The sequence below is a fragment of the Nesoenas mayeri genome (assembly GCF_963082525.1).
Source record: "Nesoenas mayeri genome assembly, chromosome: 2".
Classification (NCBI taxonomy): domain Eukaryota; kingdom Metazoa; phylum Chordata; class Aves; order Columbiformes; family Columbidae; genus Nesoenas; species Nesoenas mayeri.
This window is the reverse complement of record NC_137543.1, coordinates 79,296,811-79,318,689: the sequence shown is the minus strand read 5'-3', so window position 1 is coordinate 79,318,689 and position 21,879 is coordinate 79,296,811. Positions and strand designations below refer to the sequence as shown.

General features: G+C 40.8%; 1 protein-coding gene across 1 annotated transcript in view; it reads right to left on the bottom strand.

Annotated features, from left to right (window-relative positions):
• FBXL7 (F-box and leucine rich repeat protein 7) overlaps positions 1–20,723 on the bottom strand; it is a gene marked incomplete at its 3' end in the record, with an annotated part of 182,769 nt that extends 162,046 nt beyond the window's left edge. Inside the window, exon 1 of the mRNA XM_080338608.1 lies at positions 20,052–20,723. Within this exon, the coding sequence (XP_080194734.1) occupies positions 20,052–20,088 (37 nt within the window). The 5' untranslated portion in view covers positions 20,089–20,723. The remainder of the gene's footprint in view (positions 1–20,051) is intronic.
• Between the last annotated feature and the right edge of the window lie 1,156 nt (positions 20,724–21,879).

Sequence of the window (21,879 nt, the reverse complement as noted above, 5' to 3'; positions counted from 1 at the left end):
CAAGTAGGTTAATACATTGTCACACAATGTTGCACTTTTGGAGTAGAGTTATAAAAACAGCATTATACAACAAGGAAAATAGAGACTCACCCTCTCTAATGACATTTCTCATATTGCTGCTGCTCTGGGGCTCAACCACAAGGTGTCAGAAACAAACATTTTTCAGATAACTATAGCGATGTATGACCAAAATTTGCAGGATTTAATTTTTAAACACAAAATATCACTGCAGCTTTTCACTTCTGCTGACTATAGTACTCAGAAGAATTGTGGTATTTCAAAGAAGGAACAGTAAAGATGTAATAAGAAAAGCATACCCATGTATCTCTTGTTCCTGCTCTCAGTTATACCCTTTAAAAAAATTTATATATATATATATATATATATATATATATATATATATATATTTCAGTTTCTGTTATTCTTTCTTCAGGATTCATTAAGAGTTAGTGTGGATAGGATACCAGGCTATGAGGATCCCTTATTCCAGCCAACCGGTATATTTCAGGCTCTATGCAAAGGTACTTCCAGGAACGCCTTTACAGTGAGCAACCTTGCCCATACAGCCCTTTTCTTCCAAATCCTACTGCTGCAACTGTTGATAACTGCTATTAAGATTTTAATTTAAATCATTAATCATTGGACACACATACAATCACTACACAAACCCTGAGCTCTCAGCCTCGAAAAATGAGCATCATCCGCAGTAAATACACAACATTTCATAGGATAAGAACAAAGAATTATTATTAAGCTCCACGACAGAAATATTACAGCACAACACACAGGGTGTGTCCCTGACAGAAAGCCATACAAAAAGGTACTGCTCTGAAGGACAAACACTCAGATGCCCACGTGTTAGAGGGGAAGACAAGTAGTCCCACAGCAGCAGACTCTCACAGGTCAAGTACATGTTTTGGGTTAGCAGAAAGCACATTAATGAATCCCAAGGAATCAATCACCATTTCAGGTTAGTATAAACCAAAAATAAAGATGTTCAAGTCTAAATAGTATTTTTACATCACACATGTGCAAACAACATTCTAAGATAAAAGTGGTACTTTGCTGCAAATGAGGCATAAACTACTTAGCAACAATTCATTTTATTGTCATTAAACATTCAAAGAAGCAGCTACTTCAGTCTGTTTACTTTGGCTAAATGCCCAGATTTAAATTTTATATTTTTTTTTCATGCATCTGTTTAACCTAAGGATTGGACACTTTTGGCTGCAAGAAAACAGAAGGCAGAAAATGCAAACTACTTTGCCTGGAAGGGAGAGGACTTGCAAAGCTGGCAGGTCATTTATCTTTAGGGTAACATAAATGAAGTTTTGCCAAGCCTGGAGATTGCCAATTAGTTGGGGCAGTACAGGATCACCCAGTATTTTACATCAATTTCCTCACACTTTGACAGATTATTTGTCCTTCACACCCTCCACTACCATGTGCAGCTCCAAGTAGCAAGAGGAAATCTACTAAGTTAAAGAGGAAGAAAATCCGCTGACAAACTTGCCCGCAGCTCTGGTACCTACTTGAGAACTCACCTATAGAGTTAGGAGATTTTGGGATAGAAGGGGAGAAGTTTCTTCCTTTTCCACTTGATAATCTGGCTCTATACCTCTGGTTTCGCTTCCCTCTCTGCTTTTCTGCAATGAAGGAGCCTTGGTCCAGTACTGTCACTAGATTTATGAGAAACGTACAACAGAGACCCAGTGGGCAGCAAGGCCCAGTTCTGTCACTCCTAAATTTCCCTTTACTTCAGAGGAGTTTGCTGGCTGCTATAATTTAGTTGGCTTTTTTTTTTTTTTTATTTCCTGTGCCTCTCACAAACAATAAACAGAAATATTCCAGGCATTACTTTTTGTCTGGATCCCAAGAAGCATTTTCAAAACAACACAAGCACTTGCAGTGCCCACTCTCCCACACTTCTCCTCAAATTACACAGCAGAGGAGAAATACTTGTACTCCTTTGAAGAAGCAGTTGTGTCATTAAGCAAAAGAAGAGTCTGAACTACACCAGTACAGAAAAAAAAATAAAAATAAAATTAAAAAAAAACCCAAACAACAACAAAACCCAACCAAACAACAGAAAAAAACCAAACACACTACCTGGGCTGCAGAGTCAAGTAGCACCAGCCAACTATCACCACATGGGAGCATACCCAAGCTTTTATCTACTTTGAAGACAGTCACTGAACTATGAGGAACTGTTGTCATGCTGTACAAGAGTGCAGCAGGCAACTGAATTAATGGTGAATCCAAGGATCAGAGAATCAGAGACAACCAGTGATGTCCATCTCTCAGAACACAATAAAGCAAATCCAGATTGATCCTACATTGAACTTTGCTTTCAGCTGTGGAGAGATAAGGCAGCTCTTGAAGGAATGACACCAGATTGACCCAACATTACAAATTCAAATTCCCTTGGCAGCTTCTGGATTGATTCCTTACCTATTCCTTACCTACTTAATTCAAACATTCAAAGGCCTACCTGGAAAAACTAGAACATTTTTCTTACCTAATCTTACTGTTCTAACATTGTCACAGAGCTTTGTAGCAGTTCACATGGCAAGATAGCATAGGAAGTAATTGAAGTGGCAAGTTTTCTTCTAAAATATTTTTGAAAGCCTTTGTGTCACTCATTTAAAAGGTGTTATCTATCTGCACAACATTATCAAACCATAAATCCATTACATGTCAGAATAAATCTTCATGTAAGTGGCAAAGCAACTACAAAACATAAGAAAGGAAGAGTTGCCCATTTATTGCTCACAACATTCTGTGATTCTGTGAACAGATGCAATCTCTTCAGCCAAGTTTTCTTATATCTACTGTAAAGAGTCAATTTGCAAGAAAAATCAAACCAATGACACTCTTTCCAGCTTAGTTAGGAAGCAATGAAGGACTGACTTGCCGGATCCTTGAGGTAACTTGGGCTATGATCAACAGGGAAAGATAATATTAAGCCACTGTAGCTGTTTTTACCTATTGAGAAAGAGAAAATTCAGTCCTGTAGCAAATGGCAGATAGCAACAATTTTGTTTAAGTGCACAGAACTTACGATTGCACATCTCCACTTTACAGGAGTTACTCTGCCACTGCTCAGGTGCAACATCCCCATCTCCTCCATCACAAAACACCCCACCAAACAGTCCCAAGGGAATGCCCAGATTATTGCACCTGATGTCTCATCTCCACCAGAAGAGTAGCAAACTAAGAACATATTACACAAACAAACAAATTTTAATTCCCCAACTTTCTGAAGGTGATAGTCCAAAAAAAAAAAAAAAAAAAAAGACTAGGCATGTCACATTTCATATGGTCAATTCTATGCAGTACGTTAGCATATATTAACACAAAGCATTAGTGTTAGTATTGCTTGTAAATATTGAATACATTCAAATACAAATCACATTTTGCTAAAGCTTTTAACAGCAGGAAAGGGTGTGTGTGGATATAAACTTAAAAAAAAAAAGTAGACAATGCTGGTGGAAAGAAGGACACTTTCAGAGCTGAAGATTCATGCACCTGCTAAAGCATATGCATTTTGACACTGTTTCTTCATTTCTCAGCCTCAAATAAATAAGTTAAGGGCATATTTTTTCCTTTCCTTCTCTGCTGAAGCTACGAAAACACTATGGTAAACTGTTTATGAAAATGCAATTAGTTGGTTTCTGGTTTGCTCGCAACTACAATTATCAGAACTCAGCTGACGCATTTCAGAAGATAACCAGGATTTAATGACTTTCTGTGTAACTGATGTTGGTTACAGTCTCAAGGAAACTATCACAGTATGTTAGAGACTGGAAGGGACCTCAAAAGATCATCTAGTCCAATCCCCCTGCCGGAGCAGGAACGCCTAGGTGAGGTCGCACAGGAACATGTCCAGGTGGGTTTTGAATGTCTCCAGAGAAGGAGACTCCACAACCTCTCTGGGCAGCCTGTTCCAGTGCTCTGTCACCCTCACTGAGAAGAAGTTTTTTCTCAAATTTAAGTGGAACCTCGTGTTTCAGCTTGATCCCGTTACCCCTTGTCCTATCATTGTTTGCCACCAAGAAGAGCTTGGCTCCATCCTCGTGGCACTCACCCTTTATATATTTATAAGCATTAATAAGGTCACCCATCAGTCTCCTCTTCTCCAAACTAAAGAGACCCAGCTCCCTCAGTCTTTCTTCATAAGGGAGGTGCTCCACTCCCTTAATCATCTTTGTTGCCCTATGCTGGACTCTCCCCAGTAGTTCCTTGTCCTTCTTGAACTGAAGGGCCCAGAACTGGACACAATATTCCAGATGTGGTCTCACCAGGGCAGAGTAGAGGGGAAGGAGAACCTCTCTTGATCTACTAACCACCCCCCTTCTAATACACCCCAGGATGCCGTTGGCCTTCCTGGCCACAAGGGCACAGTGCTGGCTCATGGTTATCCTGTTGTCCACCAGGACCCCCAGGTCCCTTTTCCCTACACTGCATTACACTGCACTAACATGTAATTTCCCAACCTATACTGGAACCTGGGGTTGTTTCTGCCCAGATGCAGGACTCTACACTTTCCCTTGTTAGATTTCATCAGTAAGTCTGGTTTCCAGTCTTCACAAATTTCAGTTTCACATCATTTGCACTGGGTTGTTTGCATTTTTCCTTAAGGCACAACTTAGTAGATTTGACAGTCCCTATCAGAATATTGCATTTTAATTAAAAAAAGTAATAATAATAATACCTTTCCATTACTCAAATTAAGTATTTCAGAAATAAGCCATCCATTTTAGATCACAAATGTCAATGCTGATCACAGAACACTGGAAATCATATTTTCAAAGCCATTTTACTGGAACCAGATTGAAAACTACTTTGAGGATTCTTACTGGAATTCTAGAGCTTAAAATTTTAGAAGTTCCATTAACTTAGCACATACTAAGAAGAAACAGGGATTTGAAACAAGTTGTGAATGTGGTTTTATTGAAGATGCTACACTGTTAAACTAAAAGACCAGAATACCAACAACACTGCATAGTGTGAATACACAATATCATCATTATATACCTTGGCCTTACAGAAGTTAAAATTTTAAGGCCAGTTTCCTAAATAATTGTATTGTTCAGGTATTTCTATTCTCATGATACAGCTTCGAAGAAATCCAAAACTCATTACTCCTGTTGTAGTCTTGATAACACTAACAGGACTCCAGCTGTCTGGCAGGCATACTCAAAACATAAACATAAGAATTAGCATATTATGGTTTTGGTGGTTTTGCTGTTGTTGTTGGGTTTGGGTTTTATTTTGTTTGTTTGTTTCCCCCTTGTTTTGTTGTTGTTGTTGTTTTGGTTTGGTTTTCATTTTGTTTTGCATTCCTGTTTGGTTTTGTTGTTTGCTTTGTTTTGGTTAGTTTGGTTTTTCCCCTTTCTTTTTCCTGAAAAAAAAATAAAAACAAAAAAACACCCACACACCTTTTCATGTCTCCACCGTGAAACATGATTTAAAAAAAATAGATTAACTCCTTGTTTTAAAAAAATATCCGTTTAAAAAAAGCAGTAGCTCCTGTTCCAGAGGCAATAGGCTCAACCACATCACGATATAAGGTACTTTTCTCAAAACTGAAACAAACTTGATTTTGATATTGATGTAGAAGGTAATAATAGAGAACAAAATGTAATTTACTAATCAGACACACTTAATTAAAACCAGGAACATCTCAGTTCACTAGATTATTCATTAGTGAAACAGACTGATCAGCTATCTGTAAGATGCTGTTTCAAAGGAAATTTTTATTAGTTTAAGAGAAGTTCCTACTGGGAACCTGCTAAAGATCTCTTGTATTGTCCAGGACAGATTTGTTTTTTTTTCTCTTAATCTTCTACATGCACACTCCTTTCCATTGCAGGTCCACCTCTTTGTGCTTTCAGCTATGAGACTCAAGACACTAGGATATGTGGTTGATATTACACACAACTTTTTCTGAAACCTTGTATGGTCAAATCTGTTGATGTTGTAATAAGCACTGGGAAGGAATAATCTTTAAATTGACTCAGACTAACTACTATTTGTAAAGTGGGGCAGAGGAGGTGAAACAGTTTTCTAAGTCTTAGTTCTGACATCCACTGCTATCAACTGAAGAGCAGTCCCCAATTCTCCTACAAACCTAGTTGATTTAAGTTGCAATAATCTGTATTGGCAACACATCCAAACCTCTGAGGATGGAAAGAGGCTAGCAGCAGTTGTTGCTCATAACAAAAAGATTTTTCATTGGACACTACAGAACCTCAAATAGATCAAATCCCAGACAGGTGAAGTAGAGCAACTGCAAGAACTATGAAGGAAAAATTATGTATACTTCTTCCGCCTGTGGAAAGGTAAAGTTTAGAGAAATTGAAGGAATTGCTGAAAGCTTAAGGGACAATTGGAAAAAGCTGAGTGCAAAGGTATTACAGAGCAACATCACACAGTTATCCAGTTTCCACAGAGTACGCTAAATCAAAGTGGATTAGAAATCCATGAAAACCCTGAGAAATCTTTGCATTTGCTTTTAAGCTCTCACATTGCTCATCCTGCGCTTAAAAAATCGCTACACGTTACAAACACAAAGACCAAAAGTAGATTTGTCTTGTGAAACTGAAAATAAAACAGAGCACACTTGTTTAAATGTGGTCATGCTGCCTACTAATTAAAAATTTTTGTGAAAGACCAAGGAACTCCAGAGACACCACCTGCTTCTCCATCCTGCCCTGCCTCACCTGGGTACATAGAACAGGCACCCTCATCAGCCATCCAGAGCTACAGGGCTAGATTACTACATACTAATAGGTGAGCTTGAGAGTTTTTGTACCAGACTGTGTTTATTATTTCTGGAGAATGCTACCTACTGGAAGATTTACCATTTGAGCTAAAGGAATCATCTCATACAAAACTCTTGCTTTTGGGTATGACCCAGCAGATTTCAGGGCTCTCCTCACAAGGCTGCCAGTGCTCAAGTACCACCACTTTCAGCCTTTGGTAAATACAGGATTTGTTAAACTGACAAAGCGGAACGTAGAAGAATGAGTTCTACTGATTTTATGGGAATTTTGTCCACACTCTACTTGCTACACATAAGCCAGGACCTACAGGTTCAAAGAAATATTGGCTGAGGATTCCTCTTCTTTCAAGGGCATAGTTACAGACCAGGCCTTGGCTCAAAAATACCGCCTAAATTTTCTGACTGTTTCACAATTTGTCTTACATTTCCTCAATACCATGGCTGGCTGGTGTTAGAAACAAAGCAGTTATCAGTATGACTTAGCTCACTAAAAGACCAGGCTTTGTGTTCTACCTACCACATTCCTTTCAGCCAGGCGCTGATACCTCAACTAGAAAAACTGAGGAAAACATGGGTAGGATTCATTGGTGCTTAAAAGACACAAACAGACAAACCACACAACCACTAACAGCCAACTCTGCTGCTTGAAAGGTGCCTGTGTCCAACTAGACTTGTTCTGGTTTAGAGTCTAATCCTGTGGAAGCCAAACTTCACTTTCTAGGAATGTTTTTGCTCATGTAGGGACTTAATGGAGAAACCCTACACTTCAGTGAAGGACATGGTGGGGACAAGGGTAGGAGGAGATCTTATCCACAGCAGGACATGAATTTATTTTCTGTGGAAAACGAGGCCTGGCAACGTAAAAGCAGGAAACTGAGAAAGGATCAGGCCTGCAACATTCACTTGGGTCCAACTCCTGCTGCCAGCATTTCCCCCGTGCTCAAAAATGGTAAATGATGGGGTGGTTCAATTCCACTTTGTTACCTGACCCACAACTAGAGAAACGTGTGTCACTTTTAAGATGCTGGGAAGTCATTCCAGTTCATCTCTCAGAGTCAGAAATACAGCTTGACATACTACATACTTCGATAGCAAGAAGCAAATGATATCATGATCAAAGCCCTAAATCAAAACACAATCCTTTAGGCAATAAACTCCTGGACAATCACACAGAAGCTAACTCTTCCCCGTACAATTCCTATGCTACCACTTGATAAACTGCAAGCCCATTCACAGTTGGATAATTTCTCAGATAGGAGAAAAGCTCTTTCACATAGAGCCTCTTGAAACCAGAGCCAAAGCAAGGGAAAATTAGTAATTGTTTGAGGGAGAGGAAGTCTCACATTCAGCTTTGTTACAGCAGTTCCTGGCAAGAGAAATAAATACCCACAACAAGCATTCATGTTTCTCCATAAAGACAACCACACAGTGCAACAAAACGTACACCCACAGAGTAATAAAGAGCAAAAATTTCCCAAGAGAAATGAAGACATCAGCAAAATATTCTGCTCATGCCTAATGAATGCCAAAGGAAACTCCATACCAGGCTATGCTGTATGGTCTATACATACAAGTGGAAAGAAAAACTTTTAGAAAAGTCACCCCTAAAATCTTATGTTTGAATTCAAGCTTTGTGGATATAGTTCTGATCCAAGTATCTTTCATACATTTGATTATGTCATTCAGCATTTAACCTTCAGTCTTTCTAGAAAGTTTTACCTTCTGCCACACAGAACAAAAGTTCAAGGAATAGACAATGTTAACAGATGAACTAACCTGAAAGGTGGCTTTTTGGTACTAAAACCAAAATGTAAATTCCATTATACAGTCATGTAAGATGTAGCAATACCCCAAACATATTGTGTTGTACATGGTTTTAGTTTTAAACACAAGAGTCTAAATTGAAAAGGATCCACTAGCACTTTAGAGCATTAAAAATTAACCATGTCATCTGGTAATGATTGTTTTTTGTTTTCAGAAGAAAATTTAAGATAATCATATTTCATTATTTCACTTATGAAAAATAAGCTGTTTCTTGTAATCTTGAATATTAACCTACCCCTTGCACCATAAATTAAGTAAGGGATGTAAATCCTTTCCGATCCAATTCTAGAATATGCGGAAAGAAGCAAATCTTTACACCAGCAGAATATAGATTACGGTAAAGTACGTTTACTAGTAATGGCTACATCAACTTAAACTGCAGAAATTATTTTCTGCCATGATTAATACCAACATAACTTCTTCATTAAATGAAGTATCTATCTTCATTTTCTAGGGGAGGAAAAAAAATGTGATCTTGGGCTAACTGTTCCTTCTTGAACAAGTAAAACTCCATTGAAGAAGTTTTTCACAAAAGAACAGAATATTTACGCTGCCAGAAACAGCAACAAAAAAACAACTAGAGGCAGATTCTACCACCACAACTCTTATGAGGATTTTCTATTTTATCTGTTCTCTGCCAAGAGAAAGCATAGTCATTGAGAGTTTCTTTATACAATGGAAAAGAAGAATTTATTTTAACCTTACTAATACAAGGTAAAAATAAATTATAGCTGAAAAACTCCAAACCAGCCACAGACACAAGTTTACAGAGCACTGTTTAAAGATACTCAACTACTGTAAGACAACATTAACACTTGCCATAACTTGCTGCAGTTGAACTTCATTGCTCCAGGAAGCCTAGTAATACCTTCTGCAAAAGTAAGTAACTAGTAGAAGTATAGGAGGATCAAGTTAGGGAATATTTAAACAAACTGGACAGACACAAATCCATGCAACCTCATGAAATGCACTTCTGAGGGCTTAGTGATGTGGCCAGTGCCATGGCAAGGTTACTCTCAATTATCTGAGAAAGCTCATGGCAATCAGGAGAGGTTCTTGAGGACTGGACAAAAGCAAAAATCACCCCTATCTTTAAGAAATGCAGAGAGAACAATTGAGGGAACCACAGACTGGTCAGCCTCACCTCAATCCAGAAAAAGTGACAGAGTTTCCTGTAAAACATTTCTAAGCCAAGAAAGCAGTCAGTATTCATTAGTGTGGATTTATAAGTGGAAGTCATGCCTCATCAACCTGACAGACATTGATAATGAAATGACTGGCTTACTGGATGAGCATAGTACAGCAGATGTGTTTTATCCTGACTTCAGAAAGACTTTCCAACTCTGCTTCCCATAGCACCTTCACAAACAAACTGATGAAGTACAGACTAGCTGAATGGACAGTAAGACAAACTGAAAACTGACTAACCTGCCAGGCTCAAGTTGTTGTGATCAGCACCAAAGAGGTGACGCCATTCAGATGGACCTCAACAGGATGACAAATGGGCCAACAAGAGCCTCAGGAAGACAATTCAACAGAAGGAAATGCAGAGTCTTGCACCTGGATATAACCAACTGGAAAGCAACTCAGCAGAAAAGAACCTGGAGGTTCTGTGGACATCAAGTTGAACATGAGCCAGCAATGTGCCTTCCCAGCAGAGGTGGTCAACTGCATCCCAGCCTGCATTACTGGTAGGAAGCATTGCTATCAGATTGAGAGAGGTGATCCTTCCCCTCTACTCAGCACTGGTGAGGCCACATCTGGAGTGCTGTGTCCAGTTCTGGGCTCCTCAGTATAAGAGACACAAGGACACATTGGAGAGACAGCAGCAAAGAACCACAAATATGATTAACAGATCGGAGTATCTGACACACGAGGAAAGACTTGGAGAGACTTAGAGATCCAGGAGAGTTTTACCCTGGAGAAGAAGGGGCTCAGGGAGAATCTTATCAACCTGTATAAATATCCAAAGAGAAGAAAGAGTGGAGTAAAGAAGACAGAGCCAGGCTCTTCTCAGTGAGAGCCAGTGAACAGACAAGAGGGAATGAGCACAAACTGAAATACAAGAACTTCCCCTTAAACATAATAAAGCTTTTATTTGTTTTGTTTTCAGACCTACAGGTGACTAAGCACTGGAATAGGCTGCCCAGGGATGTTGTAATGTTTCCATCTTTGGAGGTGCTTGAAAATCTGACTGCATGTTCTTCTAGGCAACCTGCTCTTTTCTAGTCTGTTTTGAGCAGCCAGTTGGATTAGACATCTTCAGATATGTTACTGCCAATCTGTGGGTTTGTGTACTTCAAGTTCTTAAGTAAACATCACTATATGGCCAGGAGCTGACTGGAAAATTTCATAATGTAATTTTACTGTCTGTACTGGTCTCCACTAGCAGTCTAGTATTCCACACCAAGAGAGCAATTCTTCAGCAAGAGGCTCTGCAGTAAGAACACCTATGTCCTCAAACCCTGCTAAAGCCAGATGAAGACCTTCAAGCCTGTTGGCTACAAAAGAGTACTATCAAACATGAACTCAAGGAGGAAGGTCAGCTACTAGATCTTCTTGACATACAAGAGCATATTGTTAGTTTCAACTTAATGCTAGCATGACTAACTGGAATTGAAATCCTTCTGCTCTGAGGCTTTTATTTATACCTCTTTTAGTAAATTCTGAAGTTCCAAAAATTCTAAAAGCATGAGTCATAGTAGTATAATATCAACAATTTTCACCACATATTTCAGCAATAGCTTATTGTTTCCATCATCTTAGTTTTAAAAAGTTATGTTGATACCGCAAGCAACTTCCTCATAAACTGTCAGAGAAAAGGCAAATGGAATATGGAGAACAGAAGTATGTTTTACTAGGTACTGCAGAAAAGATGATCTGTTCAGTACTTCTGTTGGTGATGACCAGCTGTTGCCTTTTGTCTTGCACTCCAGTGGTGAGCTAGCTTTAGTACTACCATCATTGCACTAGTGACAAAAGAACAGTATATTTCATGATAAAATCCATGAGCACCATAAGAAACTCTCAAATACATGCACTTTCTGTTCATCTGTTCCCACAATACTTTACCATCTCTTCAGGATAGGATATAAATGAAATACTAGTTTTTTAAGTAATCATGATACAATTTAAGGAAAAAACAAAAATAAACAAAAACAAACAAAACAACAACAAAACACACACAAAAAAACCCCAAACAACAAACTTTCAAGTTACTCTAGCCCATGCAGTCACACTTACACAGAAAGACAATTGCATGCAATCTGGCAACAAAATCATACCACAGCCTTAAATAGATGGCCTGCTTCTCCACAATGCATGCAGGCATACAAGCAACAAAAATCTGGCTGCCCATGAACTGACAAGATTACACTTGTAATGTGACAACTAGACTTGATCAAAATTTTCTTTTGACTGTCAAACAAAAGCCCGTGTGACTCTTGATCAAAAGGGGTTTTTCCTAGTTAACTATCATTCAGATTATGCCAGTGTTTCTGGTTTCTCCTTTTTATTTTCTTTCTTCAAAAACAAAAGACATCTGACCTTATAACTACTCTTTTTACAATATCATCTGCAAATTTCATTAGCATATTTAAGAAATAAAGAAGGAAATTGAGGAAGAATTTTTAAAATAGATTCACTGATGAGAGCATTAAAACACCTTCTTCCAAACCAGTATGCTGTTTGAGAAGACCTCAGTACAGTATTCCTGCAGCTATTATGCACATTTGTACACAAATCCCTGAGAAAGAAAAGCATCACATGATTTAAGATGTTGACGTGACAAATGTATGTATTGTAGACACGAATTTCCTGATTCAAAACATTGGCATGAAAAAGAGTTTCCTGTTTCTCTCTTTACTCCAGGAAGGGTCTTTGGAAGGCTTTGGTAACACAGCCTGCCTGCAATACAGAGCAACAGGTTACGTACTGTGCTACTATGCACACTGCTAAAGCAGGGATATGATGGCAGCGCTAGTCTAACTAAATGACTCTTCATCTCAAGAAAGCCACTATGGCACTTCTTTCTAAATGCAAGTTGCTGTGTGTTATGCATTTTCATCTTTCTGAAAGTGGATGTGTTAGAGAACAAACCCTCCCCACTGAGCAAAGATCCACCAAAATCAGAGCAGTAACTGATATGCCAATAAAGATTCCCACGCACATACATGAAACGTAGGGCTGCATTTTCAGCAAACAGTGCTGTTGAGGACAGGAAGGAGAAGATTCCCAGTTCCATGTAGATGCCTACAGTAATCACCCAGTTCAAATAAATACAGATGTGTGTTATCCATTTGTATTAACAGGTAGTCTTACAACAAGGGATTCAACCTGGTGAGAGAGGGAGACCAGCATTTTTTCCCCCATTTACTTGTTTAAGGCAGAATTCACGAAAGCATGTAGGGTGAACAGACCTAGTTTGCCAAGAAATTACTTTTTCTGGGTTTAGATACTGGCACAGAGTTGGAGCCTTTTCCTTAAATGTCTGTTCAAACATGGCCAACTCAAGGCTTTTCTTTGAGGCAGTACTTGAAACTGTGCCTATTCCATGCTTTCCTACAGTTCAGTCTGTGCAACACAATCACAAGAGCACTTCTTCACACCTCCATAGAGAACATAGATGAGACCATTCCTCTGATCAGCATGGTTTAGTCCTGTTTGGTTTTGCTTTAGATGTTTCTGGTGTAAACACCTTTACTTGGGTCAATATGCAGACCTTATTAACTTCTTGAAAAGAATGGGCACATTCTCTGCTGAATTCTCCTTCTGCACGGAGACAGATACAGACACCACAAGAGCAAGCATGTAGGAGGTGTGATCTAGGATAACGGCGACTTCTTTAATGACCTACAACACAACATCAAGATGATGATGATAGCACCTTCACTACCCTTCAACTCCTCCAAAGAAGTCTCACATAAAACTGTCCTAAATGTGTTGTCAATGCTAGAGTGCATGCAGGTAGACTTTGAATTAAACAAGGGATGTGATCAGACAGAACTAATAGCTTTTCCCTCCCAAGATAGCTACAATGCTGCTAGTACCCAATCTAAATGCTACTTGAGCAACCAAATCCCACAGCATGTCTGTCCAGTCACAACTTGTACATTCATATTCCTGGAAAATGCAGCATGTTTCTTTTCCTTATGAACAAGGAACATGTTCTACTGACAGCCCACCACCCATTTTTCAAGTTTTGAAGGTTTTTACTTCTTAACGAAATAGTTGCCCTATTTTAATAAATCACATGTCCTGTATTAAAGAATACAGACATAGCTGACTAGAAAACAGAGAGCAAAAATAAACCACTCATGCATTTCAGCCTTCCAATGTCATCCACTGCCTTTTGCCAATCACTTTCCTAAGACAAACAAGACCCACAAAGAAGCAAACCAATTCCTAGTTAGGAATTGTTCACACAAGTGAGGAATCCAGAAGTAGCCAAAGGACTGAAAATGCTAGGAAACAAAGTTCACTAGGGAGGATTTGGGGATTGGCAGTTTAGACTTACAACCATGCATCCAGTTCTGAATACATGTTGATATTTTTCTACAAGGAGTGATACAGTGTCAGCTTCAGATTGGATTTTATGAAGTCCAGTTTGGCAGATGGACTTTGTTTCAAGAAAACAAAAATACAGTTTCAGTTTAGGAAAGTTACCAATGCAATATTTCCTTCCTGTGAGGAGCAGGTAAAAGAAGGACTAGGATGGGCAAGCCCTGGACTCCTAATACATTAGCTGAGAGAGTGAAACCCACCTACAGGTAAAATGCAAGAACCAACCCTGGCCAAGCACCAGAAAGCAGAACACGATTGCATAAGTAAGTGTAACAAAAAAAGTGCAATTGAGCTGCACAATAATATTTACAGTAGTCCTATGGAGGGTCTTAAGATTCAATTGAAGCTATTATGCACTGCGGAGGAATGCGAGAGAAGGTTAGCCAAACTAGAACAACAATGACAGAAAAATAAACAAAAAACTCAAACAAACAACAACAACAACAACACAACAACAAAACACTCCTACAAAAGCAGGAAGATATATATCCCAAAAAATCACCTAGAAAAAGATCAGAACAGTAAGCAAGACAGCAGTAAGAGTTTTATGCTAATCTTCATGTTTAACACATCAGATAGTAACGTGTAAATGCAACACAACATAGACATAAAAACAAAACGGGAAAAATTGCACAGTCTAGGAGTCATTTAGTGCCTAACTTGAAGAGACTCTTCAGACTCTGAGGATCTCATGGGGTAGGAAAAAAATTTTTTAAAAAGTCAAAATCAAAAACTCTGTCCTTGCTGCTGAAGACACAGTACATAGAGAAGATACCTTGGGGGAGGAGGGGATATCACAATTTCGTAATTACATAATTCAGTACAAGCTAATGTACTGTCCTTCCCATTCCCTTACCCTCTTTAAAATAACTTGTGAGCCTCCACAGATTCTAACAACTGGTAAAAACCATTGGTAAATGATTATGATTTAACTCTTCAAACAAAATAGCTTACCCATCACTAATAGCATTTCACTACTGCAAGACCACCATGTCATACTGGTTTTCACATCTGACATAAGCACTGTATGTGAAGTTAATCTACCAGCATTTTGTGGTGAAACAAATCCTAACACATGCAAAAGTCTATCGGTCCTGAATAACAGAACTTTTGGATTTAAGATTTCTATATGCAATTTCTTGTATGTAAGAATATTTGCCATCACAGAATTAGCAGCTATCTGGTTTGAAATTTAAGGCAGCACTCACAAGGAGTTATTGCATCCAACAGCACCTTTGAGAAAGGGGACATGAGCATGAAACCTTAGGTCTGTAAAGCAGACTTAACCATTTCCCCCTGCTGAAGGGAGAGATTTAAGAAAGTAACGTACTCCACAATGAACAGACTGACCAATTTCACCACAGTGCTACAGGCCGGCAACCCCCAAGAAAGCTTCAGCTACTGTACACCAGCTCACATGACATTGTTACAGCCACCTTTTTGAACCATGTTGCCTGTGCTTTTGGCAACTCTATCCCATGACATAGGCAGGTTTCTGCTCTGGCAGTTACATTAGCAGGACATTGGGACCTGCACAGGAATTCTCCCTTCAAGTGGTTTGTGAATTGAAAATGCCACAAATATAAGTTTGGAGAAGGTATGTCCTCAAAACCAGAACTGAGTTAACTTATTCCCAAAGAGTTTCTATTTAAATCTTCCCAAATTAAATATTCAGACAGGAAAAAAACAAAACAAAACAGTTTGGCACCAAGGATTGTGATTTAGGAAGGTTGTTGATTTCCTTGCCTAAGCTGCCATTTCATCTATTTCTCCCTTGCCATCCTTTGCTCTACACAGCACCAAGCTCCTGTGTTATATCGAGTCTTTCACAATACTTTTTAGCTGGTCAACCAGAGCTGCTGCACTCTGTTACCAACCCTCTCTAGACCAGCTTTCAGAAGCAGAATGCACAGGAGATACCCAAAGGAAGTTTTATCGACAACTACAGCAATCTCGACAGCCGACTCATTAAAAATACACCCCTTCTTAAGGTCTGAGCATTGGTATTGTCAAAATGTACCATTATTAGGCTGCTCGCAAATTTGGCTGGTTCTCAGGTTTCACAATTTAATGAAGAGGTCACTTAGGAAGAAGACAAGAATCAAACAGTTATGGATATTTTGCAAAGCGGCCATTCCATGTCAGTGCCACAGCTTTCTTTCATTTGTAAGCACACAGATTGCTCCTCCAACTCACGTCACAATGCAAATTTCCTTACAAAACAGAAGCCTGGGATATTTAAGTCCTCCCCTTGTGGATGCAAAATTGTCTCAGGTGGTAAGAGGGACAGCATTCAGTCAACTTTTCCCAAATAAATCAGATAGATGTCAGCTGCTCCCCACTCTAAGAGCAGGCTCAATGGCCAGCCCCAGCCAAGCCTCATGTCCAGCACATATTCTGCTCAGAATTGCTACAGAAATGGTGTGCAAAGTACAAACAGCAGCTGCCCAGGTGCCTAATCAACTCAAGAGTTGCAAAGCATTTCAGCAATGTATTTTGACAAAGGTCCTTGAATGAACCCCTGATTTTTGACAGCTTCCATGACAAAAGGCTGCTACTTCTGCTATCAGAAACAAGGTAGGCTTACCTCCTCTCATTTGAAAATCAATGACAGAAAAGTAAATAATTTATCCCTATTGCAAGAAAGCAAAGGACAACAATAAGCATTATTCCTAAGGTAACTGACAATACATTTCCAGTACACAGACAGAAGCCTTCCAAGAACGGCTTCAGGATCAAATGGATTTCTTGCCCCAGTGATCTGTTAGCTTCGGTTGTGCTATTCAAACACAACTGCTGGAACACATTCAGAAACACTAACTTCAGCCTTGACCACTTCGGTCAGAATCTGCCACACACTGTGATAAGCCTGACATCAAGCTCCATAATTTTCAGGGAAAACAAGCTTTCAGAAATCATCTTACTTACAAAAACATTTTAAAAGGCCAACTGAAAACCAGGATAATAAACTTGTAATTAATAATTTATTTTTATTATAAAAAGAGGTAAACTACTGTACACAAAATTTAGTACATTATGCTTCTATTTTTTTTTAAAGTGATGTGTTCCTATCCCATCTGCATGACACGATTTTTCAAATAAGCAGTTTTGTTCATATTTAAGCTTCATTCAGAGCAGGTTTTAGCCTTAGAAAATTAAATTTGTGGAAAATACATACTCAAAGGTGCCAGGGATTATTCACCAGACTCTGTAAACAAATTGATTTAGACTACTCAAACTCTCCTGTCCATCAGAACATGGCAGTTGTAGCTTCCAATAAAATTCTATTCAACAGAGCCTTGGACAAGCAACTAAATAAATAAAGGCAGCACAGTGTAGGTTATGTTATTAGTCACAAACACTTGGACAGTTGCCTGAGATTATTACATACAAGGTGTACATGTGGATTTCAAAACATTGCCTAGAAATGCGAAGTGCAACAATGTAACAATCCACGGAAAATGTAATTTCCTAGTAATAAAGGTTATCTAGTGTGCTAGAAGACATCTCCGGAGCAGGACTTCTCCTTGCCCTAATGTATCCCTTCAGCTCTGAGATGAGAAGAAATTCAGTCAAATTCCTGATGTCCCTCAGTTTCACAGCAGGTGGGAAGGCTCCAGGAAAAACAACAGCCATTTTAAAAACCATTTGCAGTTGTCTCTCAGAAATCTCACCTAAGATATTAGCAAGCAGCAAATGAGAAAACAGAAGAAATTCAGCTAACACAGGTACTTTTCTCCATCCCTAAAATGGCATACCATAGCACAATGTCACCTCACAAAGCCCACCATGCTGAAAGCTGTATATCACCTAGCTATTAATAACTAACAGATGCCACTTGCTGAACCTCAACCCAGGTGTTCAGGTTGCTTTAAAGCACACACCAATGGGACATTTCCTCAGAGTGCTACCCCTCCACTCGGGATCACAATCACATCCTATTAAAAAGCAACTTTATTACAATTCAGCAGTTCAGTTGTCAAAATCACCAAAAGCCCCAGAAGCTTATGAAAAAAGGCCTCAGTCTGCCAGGTTAAGTTTGTTCTTCTCTGCATCACCCAGAAAGAAAGTGGCAAATGAGCTTCTCTAAGTTTCATAGTCATCAATGACGCATAGAAGCTGTCAAGGAACCCAGAGCTATAAGCACACTTATGATGCATGGGACAAGTTACCTGAATTGAAAGATCCAAGTTTTAGCCATGGAGTTTACAGATTTTTTGAATGTATTTTATTTTATTTTTAAACCATTACCTAGTTAGCAACCCAGGTAATAGCCTGTACTCTGAAGGTTAATCTGCTACATGTAGTCTTCATTCCCAGGATCCAGCCTCCATTCTAAATGGAGGAAAATGGAATTAATTAATAACGTACTTACTGCACCAATCTTCCTTACACTTCCTACCAGGTAGCTCCGGAACAGTAAAGCTCTCTTCCATTTCACCACGGGCTACAGAAGACTCAGCATTCACCACATTCCTCTCACAAAATTGTACATTAATTGAAGCAAGCATTCTTCAGAACTGGTAGGAAAGCTCAGGGATGCAGCCATGCCCCTCAGCAATATGATTTCTGCAAGTGACCAGAACTAAAGACACTGACCCTTTCAACTCTGGGGACAAACTAAAATTTCCTTTTTCATGAGGAATCTAAAGTGTCTTTGATTGCAACTTCCAGGTTCACACAATTCATGCAGAAGTTATTCTAGTGATGGTATCACGGGAGCAAAACCCCGCAATATTGAGAATATCTTTAGCTTAGAGCTTCTGACTTCTTCAACTCTTCTAACAGCAGAGCTAATTTGGCAATAAACGAAAAGAACTGCAGAATCTGTTTGAGAAGCAGTGGTTTTCCCCCTTCCTTTTCACAATCTTCATGCATATTTTGGGTGAGAGAGGTGTATTGTTTGGCAGTCACCTTCTGGACTCCCAAAGAATCAAGCAGATCGTAGTACTATCTCCCTTGCTCCACCCACAAACCCTCCAAAAAAACCAACCAACCAAACAAAAAAATACACCACCACAAAAAAACAACACACCACAGGGTGGGGGAGAAATGTAGTGATCCTATATAGTTGCACAATACTATGAGGGGAAAACATATATCTTATATAATTGCCCAAATACCATAAGGGCAAGACATTTACAAGACAGCAAAAAGTTAAAGAAGCTTAGAACTAGCTGGCAGGAAGACAAACTTTCTGTACTTGCCATTGGTTTGCCTGACACCAGCTGACTGTTCCAGTAGTCCTTCACACCAGCAGCAAAGCAGCTGAAATTCATCCCTGATGCAACTCCAGCGAGACTAATAGGTTTCCACAAGAATGAATCAGGCCCTGTGTATCTAAAACCAAACCCACTAAAGTTTCACTGAAGTGAAATTGCAGGAGTACAATCTATGGATAACAGCTGGAGAACATTAGCTCTCCCCCCCCTTTCCTGGGGTTATTTTTTTTTTCTGTTCAGACAGGAAGCAGTCATATACCATACTGCAAAATATAAGGATCCTGAGATATAAAGACAAGCAGAAAAGGGTTACAAAGAGTGCTCTGAAAGTTTTTAGCAAAGCTACGCTGCCGTCACTCCTGAGCTCCCTCCACATTTTCAGCAACACCACTGTCCCTACATCATGAATTGAAAGAGCTACCTCCCACCTATTATTAAAAAGAAAACATAAATAAAGGTATTTTAGGGCTCTCAGCGGCCGAAGGCCGTATCCTGGTTCCCGGCAATGGTCTCCCCGGCCCGGGCTGAGGGTGCGCCCGGCCCAGAGACTCCGCAGTGGGGTCCCCTCTCCGCGAAGTCTGTCGCCCGGGCACCATCTCCCTGAACCGGAGCGACCCCGCTGCTGCCGCAACACCCCTCTTTTACCCCCGACTCACCCTCGCTGCCGTACTGCTTGCCATTGTTCGCGCCCATCCTGCCGGCTTCATGCTCGCCGCCGCCTCCCCACCCCGCCGCGCAGCATCTCTACCGCAGGGCGCCAAGCGGCCGCGGATGGGAGAGCGGGGCCGGGGTGTGGTGGTGGTGGTGAAGGGGGTGTGGGAACCCCCGAGTTTTCACGGCGACATGTCCGAAACAGCCCTGCAACTTCCTCCGCTTCTTCTCGGGTGGCCGACACCCTCCCTTCCCCCCTCAGAAGAAAAAAAAAAAAAGAAAAAAAAAGAAAAAAAAAGAAATAATAAAAAAAAAATCAATGTATCAGGGTGCCTTCCCCGCCCCGATGTCCAGCCGGGGTGCCCGGGCAGGGGAGGCGCCTCCAGTTATAATCCACAAGCGGGACGGGCCGGACAGCCGCCCAAGCGCAGGCTCCACCACCCCGCAGCCGCCGCTAGGGCTCCTCCGGTACTTCTGCGCCGCTCCGCCTTCCTTCTCCTCGCAGCCCCGCTGCTGCTGCCTCCCCCGGGAAGGCGCCGCCAGCCACTTGTTGCCCGGGGAGGGAGAAAGGGGAGAGCGGCCGCCGCAGACTTTTGTTAGCGGCAAGCGCCTCCTCCCGGCGCCCAGCACCGCCGGGCCGGGGAGAGGTAGAGAGGGAGGGACGGACTGAGGATGGAGCCGAGTGCCAGCCCCGGCCTTTAAAGACACAGCGCTCGGTCCCGCTTTCCTACCCTTCTCCTTACGGGGCTCTGCCCCAGCCCCAGCCCCTCCGGCCTTCCTCAGCTCGCCCCCCGGCCGTGCCCCCACCGGAGGGTTTGTCGGGCTCCCCCGAATCCCACCGCGAAAGCAGCGGGGACTGCAGGGGGGACTGTGCAGCACAGCTCGGAGAGAAACATCCAGGGCGAGCTGGGAAAACTGTTTGCCAGGCTGTCCTGCCGACGGGTAGACGCTGCCGGTCGGGTACCTTCGTGGCACCTTCCAAGCCTGTGCAACTCGCAGAAGTTGCCAGAAAGTCACCGTGTGTACAAGGAAGCCACACAGGCGGTCTATTTAGCTGTCCTTCCTGGCTTGTCTGGAGTTCAGGCTGTTTTCCCCTTTGCAGATAGTCTTCCCACAAACACTCCACTCCAATGAATCAATCTGGGCCTTTGCCACCACGTCGAAGAAAAAATATCAACTGTTCAACATTCTCAGATTAGTCCTTCAGGTATCCTGTAGGGCTAGTGCTTTGAGATTAGATGTTTCTATTTAATTCAGCTTCCTTAAAAAACAGCTGCTTATTCTTTCACCCCAAAAGACAGACTCTTTAGCTCTCAAGACCATGGTGATTGGTCAGGAAATCAGAAGCAATATATGCCCATTCAGCTCCAACATAAGGGATGTTATTATAAACTCTGACATTGACTTACCTACCATCACCAGCGTCACCTAACAGGTGACCTATCTGAATCAGTGGAGTGTGTTTAGTGGCATAAGGGACAGCACTGATGGGGTAGGGACCTTTCCCAAGGGCAGCCCAGCCTAACAACAGAACTGGGGATCACATGTTTCACTACCACAGGGGAGTCTACAGTGCCCCTGTCCGGCAAAGGGGCTGGATAACAAGAGGCGCTGCCAAATGGGTGTGAGGATGAAATACATGTGTGAACAGGCTAACACCTGAAGCTGCTAGTCCTGACAGGATGCTTGCCCCCAAAGGGCTAACCAAAAAATAACAACAATGAAGGTTCCTCAAGACCACTATTACATAGATTAAATGGTAATCAGAGGTTACTGAAAGACTTTTGGAAAAGAGTCAAACTGAAAAGAAGTAAAAAAAGAAGGATGAAGGTT